The 22473-nt window shown below is 47.4% G+C and overlaps 1 protein-coding gene across 4 annotated transcripts; it reads right to left on the bottom strand.

The window, feature by feature from the left end:
* Positions 1-212: 212 nt before the first annotated feature.
* On the bottom strand, positions 213-21852 carry LOC128846655 (uncharacterized). Of its 4 annotated transcripts, none has more exons than XM_054045897.1 (16): positions 21328-21852; positions 20398-20512; positions 18772-18862; positions 18387-18491; positions 15989-16144; positions 15295-15358; positions 14144-14207; positions 11159-11244; positions 8821-8997; positions 6998-7051; positions 6167-6337; positions 5031-5098; positions 4791-4833; positions 4332-4395; positions 2021-2100; positions 213-967 (listed from the first exon to the last, which is right to left on the bottom strand). In XM_054045897.1, the coding sequence occupies exons 2-16, from the start codon at positions 20495-20497 to the stop codon at positions 929-931; spliced, it is 1362 nt and encodes a 453-aa protein (XP_053901872.1). In that variant the 5' UTR covers positions 20498-20512; positions 21328-21852; the 3' UTR covers positions 213-928. The 4 variants fall into 4 exon arrangements, with proteins under 4 accessions (XP_053901872.1, XP_053901871.1, XP_053901870.1 ...); XM_054045896.1 differs by having other exon boundaries at positions 21129-21852; XM_054045895.1 differs by having other exon boundaries at positions 21083-21852.
* Positions 21853-22473: the final 621 nt, after the last annotated feature.

The following is a 22473-nucleotide window of genomic DNA, read 5'->3' on the forward strand; positions in this document are numbered from 1 at the left end:
GTCAGGCAGCATTTTCAGTTCACCCAGAAGCTGTGCTTCCCAAATGACTCCAATCTTTTATAGCATGGCTGGTTACAAGTAGCAGAGCACTGTTCACACACAACGTTTAAGTGCAACTAGCCAGCTTTGTCTCTGGTGGAGCTGTACTTTCCCATCTTTTGTTTTGAATATTAAATTCCAAATGTTAGGGGGCATGAAGGTACTCCCTAATGCAAAGCATTCATACAGCTTCCATGATTTCCTTATGCCACATTGCTCCTATGTTTAGAACATTCGTCCATCTAGCTTTGGATAGTTTGTGTATTCGCCTAAACCATACATGTCCCAGAGCACTGTGGGACATATGCCTTAGCATAAGCGAGCAAGAATAATAGAGTTTAGCATGATCACCCAACACACACATATAAATCAAATATTAATACCATGCACATAACTATTAATGTGGTGTGTGTATAAGTTCATGTATAACCTATATGCACTGGACAATGAAGAACAGCAGATGGAATGAATTACTAATACACAAATCTTATGTGGGGGTGGAGAGCAGTATGAATTCTCAAATAGGGAACCGAATCCTGCAGTGGGGTGAAATGAACACAGCAGGCATGCTAAGAAGAATGATTTATTAACAGAGTAACCAAAGGAAACTAATAGAATAATAACCACAATCCCAAACCCTCCCTGAAACTTATCACTCAAGACAGATTTGATTTGAAAAATAGTAAATCCAAGTAACAAGGAGACTATCAGATCTACGGCCGTTCTTTAGCTGAAATTCCATAGCAGATGTGGCAATTTTTCCCCAAAGTAAAAAGCTTGAATCAAAATTTTGGAAAAAGGAACATGAATTAAGCCTCCTCATTTGTGCCACTCTTTCTTCTCTCTCCTCGGTGTCAGAGGTGAGTCAGCACCACACTCGCCTGGTACATCACCCTTTATGGAGTTTTTTATGGCACACAAGACAGTGCTAGAACAACAAAGGAGAAATTCTCAGCTCATTTCCAAAGGATGGATTCTTTCACCCAATAAGTTCGGTCCTAGCTGTTCAAGGAAGTGGGTTGCCCTGTTATGGATTTTGTATCAGAGCAATGTGGTGAGAGAGTTGGAAACATTTAATCTGACTAGGGTCAGACGTGACTATTTGGAAACAAAAAAATCAGAGAGAGCTAAGAATTCCGTGATTTTTATTAAAAGACTTAAGAAGGAGAATAAAATGTTCTTTATACCAAGTAAGCACCCTGCACAGGCCTGGAATTCCAAAGCACTTTACAAAACTGAATTGGCAGTGCATAGCACAGCTTTTAAAGGAAATGCAGCCGTCACCAAGCCATGTCTACTCAGCCAAAGAGGCTGATTTTTTCAGTTGTGTTAGCTTAATACAATCGAAGAGCCCTCTTAACATCCATACCAATGCAAGCTAGCATCTTTGAAGTCACATTAGGTGCTCTTGTAGTACCCTACGTGTGAATCTACATTATGACACAGCCCACTAACATGCCTTTTAAGAGGTTACCCTGCATGTTCATGGGTGTTATGGCCACTCAGGAAATCAGCATTTCCAAGATGTGGTTTCCAGGCATGCAATTTTCTGTTCTCTGTCAGATCCACAAGCAAGTGGTAGATTTCACATACAAAGCACACGGTGTGAAAAGTCTCTCTCTCGCTTGTATTTTCATGCAGAAAGCAGCAGGTAAAATGCACCGCACATGCAAAGCTGGCTGGGTTGAGATCCCTTTAAAATACGGCTGCTACAATTTGTAGCCTCTCTCTATGGACAATAAGAGCCACACTGGCATGTGAAATCATTTGGGAATTCTCCCAGTGCAAAAATGCCCAGGGCCAGCCCCACTATAGCTTAGGGGCAGGCGATGGCTTCCTACCAGATATGAGAGCTGTACGTTTTTTGTAACCTAATTTTTTTTTTTAAAGAAACCTCCCCATTGCAGATGCTGCAGAGGAGTAGCAAGGGGCAGTGATATGGGGCCGAAGGAACAGATTTCACCCCTTTCAGAAACCTTACCTTAGAAGGGTGGCAATGAGCAAAGCTGGGCTTCAGTCCTGGTGCTCTAAATATTGGGATTTTTGCTAAGTGGAGGTAAACTGAAACAAACACACACATCTCAGCACTCACAGCCTGCCAGGAGCCAGATGCAGAATTCCATGTATCTGCCAGGTTTAATCATCATAGCATTGAGCACGGGGAGACGATATAATGGTTGGGTGGGAGTGATCAGCAAAGCTCAACGGGGCATGGAACAGGACTTTCAGGTTTGCAGGGGCCATATGCCTTTATAGTGCTATAGATAATGTTAGACAACTAGAGACAGGTGCCCTTTGCTTGGCTCTCACCCAGATCAGATTGGTGACCACCCATGCTACGAGGAGGTGAACCTGCTGGGAAACCTGGCACATTTTCCTTTGGACTCATGGGGTTCTCAAAGTGAATTCGGGCCTCATCCTACTAGGCTCCCTGTGCTGGCTTCACTGGGAGATCCAGGTGGGCAGAGAGCTCGCGGGATCAGGGGCCCAGAGATGCATCACATTTGCCTTGTCATTCAAATCTATCCCATACAACACCAAGGTGGGTTAGAGATTTTGGTATTCTAGTTGAAGGATACCTAGGACTCTGTTAGGGAGAGAAGAATCCAAGCCCACAGCAGAAAGGAAGCTAGGCTGGTACAGGTGAGTGTCCTCCATCCAGGGCACGGGCACGTGTGGCCTCCAGCCAGTACATATATTTAGACACTGTACCTGGGTTTTTCAATTCAGTTTTTCTACCTCCCTGATTGGGCTCCATTTTTCACCCTATTTTCTCATTTTTTCCCATCCTGCCCTTTTTCACAGCACCTCAGTGAAACATGAACTCTATTTCTGCAAACGGGCCCAGCCAGACCCCAACACTGCATCTGAACAACCCCCAGCCTCAGTTGTTTGACATCCAGACCCCGGTGCCAGGGTGGTGGGTTTAGCCCATCTCCACCAGTAATGAACTAGGCAAGGGGACTTTGCCCATCCCTCTCTTGCACACTGGGTTGATTGGAACCTAAGTGTGACAAGTGAGCCACAAGGAAAACCCAGCACATCTTTTCCACTTGCTCCCATGGGCTTTCTTCAAAACCAGGCAATTTGGGACATGGCTTTGCATCTCTGCTGTGGGACCACTTCACTGCTGCAGATCTGGGCAGAAAGCAACCTGCCTGCCTAGCACATGGAAGATGCGAGCAGTAGTCCAGTGTTTGTACAGGGATTATGGCTCTCCAGAAGCACCTAGAGCTCCAGTGCCCAGAGGCAGATAAGGAGGCTGCCTCTCAAAGGCACAAAATCAGAGAAGTTACTAATCATCACGAACACTAACTAGGGTTTTGTGGTGAGTGAACGTACCAAGATATAACTCCAGGGCGGTTAGTGAACTCGTATATGGTTTGCAAACTCCAACAAGCTTGGAGGACAAAAAACCTGTAAACACCACCCCCATCCTTAGAAGGAAGCAGATCGAGACGGGATTTGAAGAGCCAGTTTCTAGGCCCAAATTAAAGAGGCACTCATGTGTGTTCCTGATTTGGTGCATGCATCTGGGCTTACACAAATAGAATCAGGCGTGCGCCAAAGTGAACTTTGGAAAGTTGGGGCCTCAGTGTTCTGTACCATACGCACCCCATTATTAAATATTGATACTGCAGTAGCACCCAAAGGACACATCTTGGCCCAGGTGCCAAGCAGTGTACAAACATGTAATAAGTGATACTCCCTGCCCCAAGACTTGCAGCTAAAAGATCAAACCCAACCGGTGGATATGATAAACAGACGAGACAGGACCTATGTGGAGGAGGGGAGGGGACAGTCCAGAATTCATGCACAAACGCAGTAAGCAGCCCATTACGCTGCAGTTACTTTTTCAGTGCTTGGATTTCTGTCGGGCGGAGGAAGCCATTTGGGAGAGGAAAGCTTTAGAGGGCATTTCAGTAAGCAGCATGATTGCAGGAGCTTTTACATTTCTCAAGTGGCTTTCCTGTGCGACTTTGGGCTCGCTCGCTCTCTGACAGCCCTGTAAAAGGGAATTCCCAAGATGGTGGGCAAGTGAGAAGGGAATTTCACTCCCATAAATACCCTTTTTTTAAAAAGGGTCTCCATTTCGTAAATCCTTTTCTTACGGTCACTACCTCATGAAGGCAGCAGCATGTGTCCTACCTACCTACCTTAGGAAGACAGGGAGTGCCTTTTGCGAATTAATGCATGAGGCATTTGTGATCACTTAACCACAGCACACAGAGATGTAGACTATGTACTTGGCAGACAAGAAATCACTTAAGAAAACATCTAACTGGACTTACAGTTGATCTCCTTTAGTATAATTTTCGTGATGAAGGCTCTCAAAGGCGCCTGAAGACGTACAATCTGAAACATAGAGATGACTTAGTAAGTACATCAAGTTCACCTTCCAACAAAAATCTTTTTTTAAGGCAACAATAATAGTTTGGTAAGAACAGATCATTCACTGAATCATAGATACAGGCCCCTGGGGTGATGGGGGCTGAGAATAACTGGAGCAGAGAGAACCCTAGCCGTGCCCTTTGACTTGCTCCCCCATGCCCTATACTAGTGACGATAATAGAGCCCTCTTCCCATCTCTGAGCTATGAGGAGCAGCCTCGTATTCTGGCGTTCCCCCAGGGGCCAGCATCCGGCTGGATTGACGTAAAAGAGCTGTGGAGAATCAAGGTCCTGATTTCTAACAAATGTTTGTTTCTGCTTCCTAGCATAGCACAGAGGTTAATAAAAGCAAGGACTTACAATGACAGGGCCCACGATTGAGGAAAGCAGCTTGAAATGCAATCTGTGGAAAAAGAAACCGGCTCGGACTTATCAATCTCAAAATCATTAGCTCGTAGTTTAGGTCCCAAAATATCTAAAAACTTAAAACCCAGGTGGTAAGGGAGCCACGATGCTCTCTTCATTGCCCATCACTTCTGCTCAGGACCCTATTCTTTAATATTAACCCATTCTGGAGAAAATACTTGGAAGACTTGATACCTGTCCAGGGATGCAGTGAATTGCACCTTTCCTTCAACCAGCTGGAGAGTGGCAACCAAACCAAGTTCCTGCAAGGAGGAAATGAGTCACCAAATCAGCTGATCTGAGTGTCAGCACCTGAGCTCTGAGAACAGACCATCAGCTGCAGAATACAGCAGAGACATTTCCTCCCTGCTTGGGTTAAGCTACTCAGAGAAAGGAAACCAACAATGGTCCCTCTGTGAATTCACTGACATCACACGAACGCTCAGAACTGTAAGCAAGGGGCAGAAAGGGAAAAGCAAGTGGCCCAAGATCTTTCCCACAATCCCAGAGCAGCTGGAGAATTCTGCTAAATTGATCCGGGAGGGGATAGTTTAAAATGCTTTCACAGGACTTCAATGTCAACACCCTAATGAGCTGAACAGAGGCAGTTCGCTCGTCTCAGAACCGTTGGGCCAGGAGGCCCCCCGTGGATTCTGTCAGACCGTGCAGTCAGACGGCACTAGCGCTGCGTCAGATCACAGTCCGCTCACGTTCGGAAGGTCTGTTCTGCAGCCGGGAAGGCTGCACTCATCTATTTTAACGACACACAAGCTTGGGTTCTGCAGGACCTGATGGAGCCGCTAGAAAAGTGCGGCTTCAGCAAAGTACTGCGTCCCAGCTCAGTCCACCTGCACACCACAGGCCCCTCCTGAGCCAGCCTCGGTCTAAACCCATGGTTAGAATCTCAGCTCATGCAGCGTGAGGAATATTTTCTGTGACCGTGTATGAAGTTTAAGGCCGGAAAGCAATAACATTTCATTCACAAGGATGGGACAATGCTCTGGACGCTGCACTGTGGTTAGTCAATATGGCCTGGAGCAGAGTGCATTTTTCAGAGGTTCTTTTTAACCAGAGCTGGGATCTACCAAAAACCATTGCTTAATGCTCAGCTTTCACAGTTCTTGGACAGGCTGCTCTTCCTCCAGCTGCAGAATCACACTTGTCAGACACAGACACAGAGCACCTACTCATCGATATGAATGAATGACTTCGCTGTAACCCCAAACCCACCCGTCGGTCTCTGCATACAGAAAGCCAGTATCCATTGGGCAGCAGCTCCTCCATTTTTCACCCTTTGGGATTAAATCGGATCTTTCTATCGCAGTACTTACTGCTTTCAAAGCAACGAGGAGCACAGGTTTCTTGTTTCCCTTTTTATCCATTATCTGCAGGCTGAGAGTGAGATTCATGGTGCACAGGTTCACATCCAGACCGACCGTCAGAGGTGTGACCATTTTGGTAATGATGAACAGCGAAGAAGAGATTGGAGTGCAGGTTGGGCACTGTAAGAAAAGAGGAGACAGGGACTAGATTTAACCTGAAAAACACACAATGAGATTGACGTGGGCCCTCCCATGGACCTTGGAGAGGAAAGACAAGGAAACGACAGGTGACAGTAAGGGCATGACGAGGTATTCAGTAGGTGGAGTAGATGCTGTGTAATCCCCAGAGACACAACAGCAAATGCAGATTTTGACTGTCCTGCTTGTGTGATCTCAGAAGTCCCGTCAACCCCAACACTTCACTGGGATGGAGATTCGCGTTCTTACTACTCTTCACCCCCTTTTTCTGTTGACAAACGCTGCCTCCTCTCCCAACTGGCTGTTTCTTTCCAACACAAAGATGAGTCAATTTTCTTCGAGAGCCTGCAGCTTTCCATTTCAGCAGTCCCAGCCCAGGCTGCAGTAGGACAATACTCACTTCTCTCTGGGGGGGACTGCTTTTTTCTCTCAGAGGGAGCAAGAGCATCAGTCCATGCAGCTGGGACAAAAAACACCACAGCACCGGGAGCAAGAGGTAAGGCCCCAGGTGCCACGGCCCCTACGTAATCAGGCATGAAATGAACCCTTCAGACATCAGCAAGGTCTGTTGTGCAGCGGGATAAGCAATGTGACATTTGGTCCAACAGAGACATGATCACCGTGTGACTGAGGGGGACTCACCTTGGAAACAATCAGTTCAGAGAGGATCAGCTCCAGGGAGACAGTGTCAAGAAACTGAAACAAAAATGAAGGAGACACACGGTGGATGAGATAAAGTCAGTCACTGGACCAGCATTTGTTGGCGAGACACAAGCTTTCAGGTTACACAGAGCGCTTCTTCACGTCATGCTCTGCGTCAGCTCCATAGCTGGGCTCTCTCACCAACAGAAGTTGGTCCAATATATCACCTCCCCCCCTTGTCTCTCTGATCTGCTAGGACCAACACAGCTACCACAACACTGCATACAAAAATTAACAGTCAGTTGAAAATGATGAACCTTCCCCAACAGTGTGTGTCTCATCATCCTCCTCCTTCAGGGGGAAGGTCACTCCACCCACATGAAGCCACAGTGAATGGGTATTTTTGTTTTGTGTTTTTAAGAGGTGAAGTGTACAGGTGCTGCAGAGGGCACAACCCATGCTGGGGTGATGAGTCTTGTAGCTCCATGCCCCAGGGCTGCCTCTGAACATGGAGTACATGGTTACCCCAGCTCCAAAGAAAGTTTGAGTACCAACTGTTTTGAACTTACAGGGAACCAGGGTAAATTTTAAATCAACCACAGCTCATGTACAGTTTGACCTCATCTCGTCCAACTTTGCAGGAACGTTCTCCTTTGCCATCACAGTAAGTGTGGTGAGTTTTGGAACCAACCTATTTTTCCAGCCAAAACTGCTGGGGTCTGAGCAGATGAACATAGGATTTAGCTGACTAGATCTCTGTCCTTGTTCCCACTAAGCTCTGTGTATTGTGCTGAGTTTCCAGGAATGAAACCCCACCTGGCAGGGTCAGTAAAGGTCTTCAGTGCTATTTGGCTCTTCTCCATTGGCTTTTTTTAATTCTAACCATATTCTGTAGGTTCTTCCTCCTAGCCCAGACTTTCTACAGCTTTTAATTAACTAAATCCAACCTGTTTCAGGTGAATGAAGAACAAACGGCTGCCTCAGTAAGGATATAGCTTTGCACAGAGATCTCCAAACCCCGCGGAGGCAGTACCATACCTGATCAGGCTCCAGGCCTAGAAAGCTGGAGATTAGACTATTTCTGCATTTGCATAAAAATGCATATTTAATGAACATGCACTGCCTTGTTTGCATATATTCAGCCTCTTGCCTGTACTCCCAACTTAATCCTCCCTGGTCTTCCCTTGAATTCCCCCCTTAATTTTCCCACTTGTACCTCCTCTCCCTGGCTGACCTCCCATTCCCTCCCTTGGCTTTCCCCTTTGTCTATGCCCCATGCCTCTGGTTCTCTCCAACTCCCCTTATACTCTACCCCCAAAAACCCTTCATTCAGAGATGCTTCTTCAAGCACGTCCCCGAACCAGCAGCGGCCACACCGATATAGCTAAAGTGACTGCAACGCCGCACCGCTCCACCCATTATACTGCCCAGCACTCGAGCCTGGTCGCTAAGGGTACGTCTACCTGCAGTGTGGAACGAGTCTCCCAGCCCAGGCAGACAGACCTATGTAGCAGGGCATGTGCTAGGGTGCTAAAAAAGCGGCGCGGACATTGCAGCACCAACAGAGGCTTGGCCCAGCTACCCGAGCTCAGATCTAGGGGGATAGGCCTTAAGGCTGCAGGACAGCTGGATGCTGTGCTCTAACGCACCTCCTTCTCTATAGCTCCCCGTGCTGGGCCAGTGAAAACAGGAGATAAGCAGGTGCTTAGGAAAGGACTCCTAAAATCAGGAGCCTCCTGGGCTGATCCAGGAGGCTGAAGGGTTTGGTGGAGGACGCTGACTCCACAGTAACACCATGATGTTCCACTGAGGACATCACTCACCGTTTGAGGGGTACAAGAGAAGGAATGAGGTTTCTTGAAGACTGTGTAGGAGAAGATAGAAGTGATGACATTCTCCCCTATGGCCTCAGATGTATGATTCATTTCTGGCAATATCACAAAGTTCTCCGGGAGGGGTGGAATGGGGATCTTCTTCCCATCGTCAGCCAGGTATTCCGTCTGAAAGCAGAGATCAGAAAAGCCACTTAACACAACAAAAAGCCCCTTAATTAGGAGTTTAAAATAATTATTCTAACTGGCAAAGGCACAAAATGAGGGAGAAAGAAATTACTCATGCAGTACTGAGGGGAGGGATTCATGCCTCCTGTGCACATAACACACTCCATAGCCTCAGTTCACGAGCCTTCAGCGTGGATATGAATCATTTCCAGCAATAAGTGATAGGTGAGGCGCCAAATCTGTGCAGAAAGGAGCAAAGCCCCTCAAATTGTGGGCCCTTTGGGAGGTGGGCCCTTGGCATATGGAGCAGAATGAGGATCCACCCTCCACCCTGTGATCCAAAATCACTTGCCAGACACTTGATTCACCTTTGCTAGTAAGGGAGATACAAATTCCACAACCCTGAGCCAGTGGAGGCCACTGCAGGAGGATCACACACACACACACACCCCCGGGAGAACAAAATGTGTCACTGGGAGTTCAGCTGTAAACTGCCGTTCAGACTGTATGGGAGCGGGGATTGAAACTATGACCTTGGGATGGAAAAGCATGGACCTCTACTGCCTGAACTAGAAGACCCAGGTCAGACTCATACACCTCTATGTGGTCCAGGCAGGAGAGGGGGGCGGAGAGCCACCATGCATAAGGGTGAATTACAGGATAGATGGCCGGCGGCCATGCCGAGTGCTGGATGGTTGGTTAAACCACATCATCTGGCCTTGCAATCTATGAATCCATAAGGGACCATTGTGATCATCGGCATTGCACAGGCCAGATAATTTCACCTGCTGTTTCCTGCCTGGACACCCATAACTTTTGGTTGAGCTGCAGCATCTCTTAGAAAGACACCCAGCCTAACGTAAAGATGTCACATGACGAAGCATGTGCTACATCCCATGGGAAACTGTTCCAGTGGTTAATTATCCTCGCTGTTAAAACATGTGCTTTATTTCCTATCTGGGTAACTGCGAGCTGTGAATCGATTAGCTTTATCTGCAGAGCAACCCTCTTGTTCTCGCTCTGCTGGGTTACCGTGGATTTGGTGACGGATTCCGCTGTTCTGCTGAGGCGGGGGAAGGTTGTTTGGTTTTAAATAACTAGTCGCTGAAAGCCCTGGCTGGAAAAACTGACAGTTGGGCCAAGTAATCCTCCACGGTGCAGTTTTCCTCTCGCAACCAATGAAACTGTTCCATGCAAATTAGCTGCAGAGTAAGGGTGGTGATGGTCTGAGTGATCTCTGATGTCACCATGGTTCAGGTGACGGTCTCTAGGTGGGGCACAGATACATACATGCCTTTCTGTCGCATGGGTGTAATTTGTAACGTCAAAATGGCTTAGAACTTAAAAATCGGATGGTTACAGACTGCAAAGCCCAGTGATGATTGAACCGGGTGATATCCTGAACAAAAAGCTCTCACAGTGGTTTCCAGCGCTTTACACGGACTCAGACATTCTCAGGCTTCAGCGTGACATGCAGAGTGACAATGCTGGAGCCTTATATAATTAGTATTGGTGTCAGGAAGCTACCAAGTCACTCAGCAGGTCCAAGGTTGTTCTTCGCTTTTGCTCCTGCTCAATCTTCAGCCCTCTTCCCATCAGCTGACATCAGGAAAGAAAAATGTTGCTGACAAAGAAAGCCCGTTAGCATAATCCACTGACGAGAACCTCGCAATGGGACAAGCCTCTGCTCCTGCCTCTTATGTTTCACTGAGTAATAAACGCCTCATTGACCCGGATTCTGCTCTGCTGACTCGCAGGGAGTAGCACTTACTCACGTGAATTGCCCCATTGCTAGATATCATACAATTCGTTCAGGAGAAAGAGCAGGAAAGCATATGGCCCTGATCCTGCAAAGTCTTATGCAGGCATTTAGCTGCACTGGGAGGAGTTAAGGAAGTGAATAAGTCTTTTCAGCATCAGGGCCTAGATGAGTAAGTGCTAACTGACATGAATAAGGGCAGCAGAATGGATCCCTAAGTGAGACTGTGGCTATACTGACATCTGACGAGTTACCCTGAGGTTTTTCTGTCACTCATTTCTCTGACCAACATCACAGAAGGTAAGAAAGCTCTGACACCTTTCAGAGTTTCAGGGCTGATCCAGAGTAAGAAAGTTGTGAAATCTCAGTCTCAGAAATGCTACCTAGAGTTTACACACTTACCTGTACAGGAATTTCAATGAACCGGTCATTTACTTTTGGAGTTTGAGCCACATACAGGAGCTTTCCCTTCTCAAATGGGAGTACAGCTGCATGGAAAGGAAAAACGTTTACAACATGGACCAGAAACAGGGAGGAGAATCACTGCAGATGGAAGATGCACAACCTTGAGCTGGAATTTCAGCAAAATCCCAGATAAATTTAAAGATAGGAGGTTGGTTCCAATCAGTGGAACATCTCCAATAAACTTGTCAGAATTAGATATAAATGACACCGACACGAGAACCCCCTCTTCCAAGAGAGAGTCACTTGTCCTCATGCCCAGAACTGAGAGAACATGCATCACATAGTCATTTTCCAACACAGGTAAAGATGCGTTCCATGCCCAAAGAGCATTTGACTGAACTTAGACAAAGCAGAAAACCAGACAAACCAAGACCCTGGTCAATGACTGAGGCAAGGGAGGCTGTGAGGATAATTTGGGGCAAAAAGCAGCATAAAAATACATGTTATCTTCAAGCCCCTACGTACTCTGCCGCAAGCTGGTGCTAAGTTCAGCAGCAAGGTGCTTGGATTGTGTGCAGTTTAGTGAAGTCTAGGGCAGCTTGCGATAATTCTGTAAAAGCCTGTGTATTGTAAACTTAAATGTGAGGCTGAGAAGTAAAGTCAAAACAGCAAGCCCTGTGTCATTTATTGCGTAGTTATTGAATTCAGTTTGTTTTAGGATCTTCCCGCATATTCATGTTTTGATATGTTGCCGATTGTTGTCTTTATGTTTCTAAGTCAACCACGCACTGAGATGAATGGGGCTGTTCAAAGCTCTCAGAGATATTGTTTCAGGATGGCTGCAGACTCAGGCAGACGCCCCAGTATTGGTTACACTTGGTCCCATGGTCAAGGTTCTCTCTACAAACATGAAGGATAGAAACGGAATTGTTTTCACGAAGACTGAAGATTCTGGAGTCTAGTTCTGCTGCCAGGGATGAATTCCAGACTCCCAGGATACACTGGGCCCTGATTACTATTCCAGTCAAACAGGAAAGGACTCAGTCTTGTGACAAAATGCTGCATCCCCCACCAACACAGCCCCCCACCCATCCCTGACCGAGCAGAGATCCGGCCACTCCACCAGACAATGGGGGAAGGCTGTGCAGACTGCGCTCAGATCCGGTAATGCCTCTCCGAGACAATGTTAAGGACAGCGAGGAGCGAACTCCATATAGGCCCCTATTCGAGCTGACCTATACCCGATAGATCTTAACAGCTGCAGCGGAGTGGCTGAGTAGTAAGACACTAAGAGTACGTGCACACTAGAGCAAAGTGTAAATTCCAGCACTATCTCGGCTCACGCTAGCGTGTGAAGAACAGAAGTGTAGCTGCAGCAGTGGAAGCAGCAAAAGGAGCTGGCTGCCCCAAATACAAACCTGTCCAAGACCAGCGGTACATACACAGGGCAGCGAGCGCTTCTGCTGCTCGTGCTGCCATGGCTACACTTCTATTTTTAGCATGCTAGCTGGCTGCCCCCCCCCGCCCCCAAACGCTTCTTATATTCCCTGACAAAAGCTCCTTTACCCTTACTTTCCACCGGGCTGGTGTGGTGTTTGGGAATAGGGTCAGTAAGTAACAGTCACGTGCGAATGTTGGTGACAACACAGCAGACTGTTCGGAAGCTTTCTCAATCCATCACTAGCTTCCAACGCTTGCCAGCTGACCCCCCAGTGATGTGCCGCAGGCCGTCTATCCATCTTCTCGCTGGCCAACCCCTATAGCCACGATCTGGTGTGATGGGCTGGTCACCCCACACTAGCCCGGGAAGCGCCCATGCGGCTCAGCAGGGCTAAGTCATCTGACAGGTCACACTTGAGGGAGGATCAGGCTGACAAACAATCCCTGATTGAGGATGGGGCCCAGCTGAGCAGGAGGGGGCAGAAAGGGGCTGCAGCCTGGAAGCCAGCAGTCACTGTCTGGGCTTAGAGAGGGAAAGGCGGAGACCCAGGGGGAGAGGAAGGTCCCTGGAGGAAGGTTTACCCAGGTGGTGGTGGAGAAGAAGCCTGAAGGGGTGGAGTAGGAAAAGGCTCAGGGAAAGAGCAGCAAGGATGTGGACGGTGCAGACTTTGGCAGCTGATTGGAGGGTCCCTGAGCTGGAACCCAGAGTAGTGGGCAGGCCTGGATTCCCTGCCAGCCCCAGGGAAGTGGCATTGCCTTGGATTGGACGAGTGCCGGGAACGATACCCAGTCTGCCAGTCCAGGGAGACTGACACTCCAGAAGGGGGAGAACACAGCGACTGGCCAGAGGGCCCAGCCCCAAAGAGGGAGCACACACTGCAGCTACTGGAGCACGAGAGGGGCCGCAGTGTGAGCAAGAGACAGGCTGGGTGTCAGACCCGGCGGAGCTACTCCTCAGATGCAGCCCAAGCAGTGAGCAGAGACCCCAGGACACCTGTGATCATTCCTTCCATGGCAGCTTTTCTCACGGTTATTTCCATCTCTGCGCTTGATGTGGCCAAAGTTTGTGCCTGTCACTTTTCGACAAAAGGGTCTGCTTCTCTCCAGCAACATTTCTAACAGAAGCATGTTATCCAGGTCCAGGACACACACAAAAGCCTTCGCCAGCACTGCACTCAGAGGCAGCAGTAGGACAGTATTCCTTTAAAAAGCCCGTAAGCTCTCTAGGTGTGCTCTGTGTTATAGGAACTGCCACCCAGAGCAGCAGTGTATATACGCAGGTAGGCTTTGCATGCTGTGTATGTTCAGTAAACAGTGTTCTTTGGACCCTACTATGCCCAGGTGGTTCCCTCATATTACGTTTGTTGTGTAAAAACAAAAGATACAACAGCTGGGGTCATCCTACTCAAAGGCAGCAACGCCAGGAGCAGGTCTCTACACATGTAGAGCTTCTGGATGGGCTGATAAAAGCCCAGAGCTTCCAGCGTTGAGCTTACTGGACACAGAAAGAGAACCCACAGGGAGACAGTCCGTGGCACTTACAGTTAATCTCACTCAGCATCTTTGAATGCCCGAAGGAAATACAAGCCGAAAGTATCGTCGGGGTCTGTAACACAAAGCAAGAGACGCAGTCAGGGAGGAGGAAATGGCTGCGATGGCCTGGGTGACTTTCACTAAGAGGAGCAGTTCTGTCCCTGAGATTTGTACGGAGCTTAGTGACATCTTAGGGTGGGATTGATTGATTTTAAGGCGGCAAGTAGAGGTTGGAGCCACATGAGATTGCCCAGCACCATTATCACTGGGGACAGAGGTTCTGCTCCTCACTGGGCTCTGCTCAAGGCATGGAGGGGGCTTATAGCCTCAGTGTTAACAAAAACAACAAAGAGTCTGGTGGCACCTTAAAGACTAACAGATTTATTTGGGCATAAGCTTTCGTGAGTAAAAACCTCACTTCTTCGGATGCAAGTGAGGTTTTTACTCACGAAAGCTTATGCCCAAATAAATCTGTTAGTCTTTAAGGTGCCACCAGACTCTTTGTTGTTTTTGTAGATACAGACTAACACGGCTACCCCCTGATACTTGACAACATGCAAAGTGTTAACAAAGACATTGGCTCAGACGCCTTCCCACCCTTTGCCCAGGGAGGGGAATAACTGGCGACAGGAAGGTCTTTGCCATCTCACACCAAGGGCTGGTGTGACAGCTGCCATCCTGGGCCGCGGTGGGGATTAGAAGCAGGAGTCTCTACAGCATGAGCTACAGAGCCCGGTTTCGTATGCGGGGCTGTGATGGCCTCACCCCCTGTACACATCTTCCCGTGTGCCCGATCTGTAACACACCAACCAGCGGGAGATGCTAGAGTGAACCTCTACGGCCGGAGTAAGAGGAAGCAGCATCACAAAACCTTCTCTGCTCCGGAGGGGGGAGTAACCCACTGCAGTCCTGACAAAGGTGGCGGTGCAGCTGACTTCTCACTTTACACGGGCCAGCGAAGGGGGTGGAGGTCAGAGCTAATGCTCTGCCCCCACCAGGTGGTGGATCGGGGAGGTAGGAGAGGAGTCCGACAAAGCCTCTCCCCTCCCTTGCCATGTCTGAACTAGGCATCGGGGGGGGGGGGGGGGGAGAGGGGCGTGCCTTACATCACCTTATTCCTCCACACACCAGCAACTGGCAGGGTTGGGTAGGAGACTTACCTTGACTTGTAACGCCAGTAGAATGTTGTTCCCTAGGCTGGCTGTCACGCTCGCCCGGATATCGCTGCATGCAAAATTACAGAGAGTAAACCAACCAAACCCCAAACCAGCATCACGAGAGAAATGAGATGGGCACGATCAGCATGGAATAGTCCAAAGCACATTTCACATTTTTAAATGGTACCTAAAGGGACCCCTCCTTCAGGATAGAGCAGGTTGGCGTGCTATGAGTTTGGGGCATTTTCTGTAGACAGAGACCAAATAAACCGAACAGCTCTAATTTCACTGCTGTCCCCTGGCCAGCTGAGTTTTGTGAATTAAAGCTTAGTCCATCAGGATCGTATTCTGCAGCCATTCCCCTGCATGCCGGGATCCTGGTTCTGCAGAGTCAATTATTTATCGTGTTTTACGGGAGTGTCTAGAGGCTAACTGAGAACAGGCCCCTTTGTGCTAGACTCTGCACAAGCACAGAACAAGAGACAGTCCCCATTCCAAAGAGCTCACACTAATCTAAATCGATGGCACCACAATATACTGGATCACATGGGAATCTACTTCTCTGGCTACTTGAACGCAACGGAATTCAGTCATTCTGCTGATAAAGACGGATTCTAGACCTAAAGATGCTAGGTAGGAAATGGAAACGTATCCAGTGAAGATATTGACAGACGCAGCACAGAACACCGGCACTCACAGCAAGTTGATACTGATGTCCTTGAGAACCATCGCACATTGACAATCCTTGACGGCAACGCTGGTGGTAAGCGGCAAATACTTAGGCAGCAGAACGAGCGCACTACAGTCTACATGCACGTTGATAGTGGTCAGGCCAGATAAGAGGATAGACCAGCTGCAGAGACAAATACACATTAAACAGACAGACAGTCGCACACAGTACGGCAACCCTGTGATCTGCTGTGTACATGGAGGCTTGTTTCCAAATACAGGGTGTGTACATTGAGCAAAACCAGTTTCCTTCCATCCCTGCCAGCACTACAGCTCTTCCCACCAGTCAATTCACTCACTGGCCACCCCTCAAGGGCTCCTCGGATTGCATTCTGTGCAGCAATAACCCAGGGCCAGATTCTGACACCCTGACTCGCAGTGCATATTACACCTCACCTCTGTGGGTACCCCCCTGATAGCAGTGGGAATAGTCCATGTGAGCAAGGATGGCAGAATCTGGTCAAAGAGAGCAATGAAAGGGGCCAGTATTACATGTGTAGATTTGCTTTGCAGTGAGGAAGGGTTGTAAACACTTTGATCCCCTCGAGAGAAGTCCACCCTGCTTGTCCTTTAGACGACGTAGGGGACGTTGTTTATAAACTCCAGGTAGTGGCATTGTTCAGTTAGTGCATTCTCACTGCTGAAGCCAAGGGCTCAAATCCATGTTTAGAGGAAGTCACAAGTGAACAGTGGAGAAATTAGAGACAAATGACATAGGCTATTTAGCCCATCATCTGACATCACGGCAGGATTGTTCCCAGCAGTGGATTCACCAGTGCTCTCAGGGATCTGGTTTTAAATGACTCATGGAATGGGGCCTCCACTCCACAGGAGCCTATCCCCAAATCGTACAAATCTGGTCTAGCCAGTCCAGAGGGAGAAGAAGAAAGACAACCATATGAGAAAGCCATCTAGCAGCAAGCCAAAGGGAGCGAGAGAGACACAGGAAACGGGGAGAAACTGGCAGCCAAGGGAGCGAGAGACACAGGAAATGGGAGAAACTGGTCAGCTCTGCAGATCAGAGACCTGCTTTAAATTGACTCCCGTCATTGAGAGATTCTGAAACCTTAAAAAATATATATATATATATATATATCCAGGCACAAAATCTGAATCGGAAGCTAAAGTTGAGAGCAGGGAGTGGGAGTCACTACAGAAGCAAAAAGGAAGTGAACGTGGTAGGTTTTTTAAACACAAACATGAGAAAGCTGGATATTCAAAGTTAAATTCCCACTTTAAAAAACCAAATGAACATTCTGAAGTATGGAAACGTATTTTTGCCCACACAGCCAGAGCACAGAAGCTTGGATCCAATGCTAACAGCAAACGCTGAGCAGGGGCATTTCAGTGGCGACCCCCCAAAGTCAGAACACCGTTTACTAGACTGCCCTACTCTTACCTTTATAGTAATTACAGACTGCTCTCCCACTAAAGGAAAAAGCTACACTGGTCTAAACACAAACTCATGTGATTCCTGGCTTCTTTAGGACCATCTGGTCAATGGAAATATGCATTTGGCCACTTTGTGCATGAACAAAAGGCATACTGGGAACATCTCCTCTCAATGATCACCAAAGGGACCCGGGCTTCCAATATAAATGTTGTTAGACACCAAGTACTGAATCAACAGTGCACATTTCCAAGGCCCAGGACCTGCATGTTAAGAGGTTAGTGTAGTGATGAAAGGAAGAAACATGTCTGAAGCCAATGCTTTAAAATACACAGGTGCTGCCTCTCACGTGTGAACTGCATGAATCCTTTCAAATACCGAAAATTCCTGCAGCCTTCCAAAATTACATTCCAGACCCACTTCTGTTTAATCCTGTCTTACATACCCGGTATGCTGGCTAAAAGATGGGAGGCTGGACAGAGCATAGAGGAAGAGATAAGGTTATCAGATGACTGTGGTGTCCTTCTGACGAGTGGCCTGTTCTCAGCAGAGTCCTAGTACAAAGACTATAATTCCCAGTAGCCACTGATGCTGCAGTATCCAAGATAAAGTGACCAGAAGTACCATACGTCAGGAGACCTCCCCTACCCTATTAGTGCCCTGCAGAGCCACTACATGGGCAGGGCACAGAGGGTGAGGGGAGCTGGTTCAAAGCCATTTGGTATTAGAGAGTCTAGTAGCTTCCATTGATTGGTTTTGCTTTGTCTGTTCTGAGCCTTGTGGGCTACAGGGTCTGAGTCTCAACAAGTTTTCATCATGGAGAGGGATCCCAGGTGCAGAGTTTTAATTTTTGCAAAGTTTTCTGAAGAAACAACATGATGTTTCCTGCCCCCTCCCGCATCCAGCCAGACGGCTTCCCTCATTCAATTCCCTTCTACTGTGGAAACAAACTAAAAACAAGTCTAGCTCCACTCACCAAGTGCCCAGGATTTTGAGTTTAGCAGAAAATTTCACCTTGACCCCAACTCCAGGAATGTACTTGGATTTCACTGGGAGCACAATGGCTTTAGCAACATGCAACCTGCAAAATGAAATCAGAGGAGGTCAGAAAGGAAACCAGGCTCAGATGTTCAGGGACGCTGCTTCAGGGCCCCACTCATAAATATTATCTGCTGACCTGACCAAGAACACTCCATAACACAGTGACCAGGGCTAAAAGTTATAAGGGAGTCGTCTTTCTCCTCCTCTTCCCTCCCACCCCCAGCTCTAGTCTGGTCTAAGAGTGGGGCCTCCACACTACCATGATACAGATACAGAATATTAATAATGCAGAAACCTTTATTCTATTTTTCGTTACTCACCCATTGATAGCAATTAAGGTAATTGTTGATCCTGGGAATTTGAGTGTCTCCATTTCATGCCGGAAGAGGCCAGTTACTGACTCTTCACAAGCTGAAAAGAAAAACGTTCCACGAGACCTACTGTTTCAGACACTGAGCTCAAATTGGATACAAGAGAGGGTGCTTTAAGTCATCACTTTCTCTAGTCGAATAGGCCAAACAGTCAGAGGAATCTTAGCCCAGCCTCTGATCTTGTGCAGTCAGTCAATTGTTGCTGCAGACTACAGAATTCAGCTGTCTAATGAACTGATTTATGGGTGCAGCAATGGAAGCACAATTTCTGTCACCTGCACTTGTCGTTTTGCTCCCATATGTGACTGCAAGTGGGAAATTGTAGGTACAATATTACAGGTTTTTTAATACTTGATCCTGGCATGATCACTCGTTCAGAATTCTCAGTACTCTCTTGACTTCGCAAAAAGCGTCAGATTCCAGTGCAGTGCACTCTGCTGAAAACTGACACAAGATGAGTTTATGGGGCCTACTGCGTTATTCTGTTTCAGTCCATTGAAATCAATGGAGACATACAGCAGAGTAAAGCTGGGGTAATAACGCAGTGGGGCAGCATCAGGCCGATATCTGTGTTTATGGAAGGGTGCTTCACGCTCAGGGGCACCATACACAGAGCCGGTGGATAAGGAACTTCGAACCATCATTTGTACGGTTACAAGTTCAATGATCCTTCACGACAAGGGAGGAGAAACTGCTTTTATAGTTGGCTAGCCGTTCACAGTCTTCGTTTAATCCTGAGCTGCTGGTATCAAATTTGCATACTTGACACCATCCCTTGGTGTTCACACCTCAGCTGCTAGAAGAGGGCCTGATCCTCCCTGATTGAACTAACCTTGTTACCTCTAGACTGATTCTTGCCTGCATATTTATACCTGCCTCTGGAAATTTCCATCACATGCGTCTGACGAAGTGGGTATTCACCCATGAAAGCTTATGCTCCAATACATCTGTTAGTCTATAAGGTGCCACAGGACTCTTTGTTGCTTTTTACAGATCCAGACTAACACGGCTACCCCTCTGATACTAGAAACTGTAAAGCATTTCCTCGAGTCCTTTGAGCAGCCAATTATTCAAAGGATGCACAACCTGGCCCTTGACATTTGTGCCTGCAATTTCACTTGCACGGCTATTTGCAAACACAAAAACCCAGATTTGCACACATAAATCTGGGATCTGCAAACACACCTGCATCTCCAGACCTGCAGACATGACTTCACAGGCTGCTTTGTAAAGTTTGGCCATAACGTGTTCTGGGGACGTTTTCATTTCACAAGGGACAAGACTGCCATGTTCCTTGCAGGGCAGATTATTCTGTTGCATCTCTCCAAAGGAAGAGACAAATACCTTCCTAACTCATGGGCAGGAGGGGGGTCTTCAGGGCAGTAGGCTGTCTGAATTTCCTAAAGGAGAAAGGAGTTCAGAGGACCTGGGACTGCCACAAAACAAATCAGTAAATGCAAGAACAAACAGAGCAGAAGTATTCAATAAGAGAAAGAAAAGGGCCTGGTGAGGCAGGTTTTATCCCCAATTATCCTGTCCCAAAGTGCAGAGATTGACATGACCCGAGTCACTTACCCCTTTCATATGACTCTTGAGGGATAATGCAGCGTCCTGTGCCTGAAACTTGCATTGGCATCAGCAGGCCACAGAGAACAAGGCCCAAAACCTTCATCATCTTCAGTCCTTGTACCTGCCAAGAGCATTCAGGATCAGGGCAACATCACAGAGCAAAGGGGGAACCCACCCGCAAAGGAGACACGGTGTCCAAGGAGACAGGCCCTGTCTACGCTACAGAAACTCATGCTCCATGGACAGTTACTGTAATAAACCCCTAACGCAGTCATGCTGCACCAGAGCAGACTGGCACTTACATCAAGAATGGGGGACTGCAACCATCTACCACCTCTTTAAACACCTCTGTCCTTGTCTACACTAGGTGCTAAGTGGTGTTTAAAAACATGCTAAACATACCTCAGTTCCCCAGTGTAGACAGGACACAGGGAAGAGGGAGCAGAAGTCTAGAGAGCTGCCAGTAAGCACTCAGGCCACACAGGAATACGAAGAAGGTACCTATGTGAATTAAGGACCAGGGAAAGCAATTGTAGGCCTGACTCTCCATTGTGTTGCACCTCAGGGAGCTGGATAGCATTTCACACTCACTCTGCACGGGGTGAACACTACACAATGTGCAGGGTGGAGAAAACTGGGCCCAGTGCATCTAGTACAGATAATCCCATTGGAATTTTGAGAAAGAACATACCGAAGATCACACCAAAGCAGCTTCTCTGCCTGCAGCATGAATTTACCGGTTTGTTTTTCAGCTCCTGTTTGACGCCTTCAGGTATCACCAAATTACATCTCCGTAAATGGACTTCCTACCTCCTCCTTGTCCATTGCTCCTTGCGCAAAGCTCAGCAAGCACTGAGTAATGTGAACAGAGAGATGGAAGGTCTCAGTGGCCCATAGAAGTGAAACTGAGCAGCCCACATTAAAACGTAAAAGCACCTGCCACACTTTGTTCTGTCCCCAGAATAATCTTCCCTAATAACATCCACATTAGGATCTGAAAGAGTTTCAGAGACAAACTGGAGACACATTGAAAATCTTCTTAGAGAACATGGAGCCCTTTTTACTGATCCATAAAGAATAATTAATTGGCCCAAACTTGAAGTCCTTATGCAGCCAGAACTGTGTGTGTTTTTCCTGAGTAGTGACTATGGAATGCAGCTCTAATAACTATTCACCTGGCCACTCCCCAAGCACAGCACTCTTGGCATGCCACACAAAATGCAACCAACACCACTCATTTATGCGAGTGCTGCGTTCCTGTGTTCTTGACTCGTTATTGCCCCGCCAGGAAGAATCAAAAGATCTCTCTCGTACAAAGTATTCATAATCAATCCATAAAGGTAACAGGTTAGAAAAAATAATTAACCTGGGATAGTGGTCTCCTGCAATTCACTGTGACCAGAAAAATGCAACCCCAACTAAAATACCAAATAGCAAGTGCTGGATACTCAGCAGGGTGCCATGACAACAGGATAGGACTGTTAAAGGCCAGGAATCCACCCTAAAATCTTAAAAAGAAGAACAGGAGTACTTGTGGCACCTTAGAGACTAACAAATTTATTAGAGCATAAGCTTTCGTGGACTACAGCCCACTTCTTCGGATGCATATAGAATGGAACATATAATGAGGAGATATATATACACACATACAGAGAGCATAAACAGGTGGGAGTTGTCTTACTAACTCTGAGAGGCCAATTAATTAAGAGAAAAAAAAAAAAAAAAAAAAAAAAAAAAAAAAAAACTTTTGAAGTGATAAATCTTACTAAACCTGAAATCACAGGCAGTCAAAATCCTTCCTCCTCCCCATCCCATCATTACTGCGTTCTTGTCCACTGGTCCTCCAGATGGACTCCCAGCAGCATAGGTTCTATTTCTCACCATTCTCTTTGTTCTCTACCAGCTTTGACAACCACCCCCAAATTAGGCGGAGCAGCCCACCCACCCACACTCAGCAATAGCACGAAACACACACAATTAGTTACCAACAGCAGACAAACTGCAGGTGCAACAGCCCAAAGCCTTCTCCTCCCTGCTAAACCCAGCAGGCACCCGAAACTGGCTACCAAACTCACTTAAATA

Source organism: Malaclemys terrapin, chromosome 12 (assembly GCF_027887155.1).
Source record: "Malaclemys terrapin pileata isolate rMalTer1 chromosome 12, rMalTer1.hap1, whole genome shotgun sequence".
In the NCBI taxonomy this organism is placed as follows: Eukaryota; Metazoa; Chordata; order Testudines; family Emydidae; genus Malaclemys; species Malaclemys terrapin.

Coding starts and splice junctions, on each gene's coding strand:
- LOC128846655 (XM_054045897.1), bottom strand. CDS start 20,497: ATGATGAAGGTTTTGGGCCTTGTTCTCTGTGGCCTGCTGATGCCAATG. Junction 16,145..18,386: donor CTCAAAATCCTGGGCACTTG/GTGAGTGGAGCT, acceptor TTGTCTCTGCAG/CTGGTCTATCCTCTTATCTG. Junction 14,208..15,294: donor TACTGGCGTTACAAGTCAAG/GTAAGTCTCCTA, acceptor TTTGTGTTACAG/ACCCCGACGATACTTTCGGC.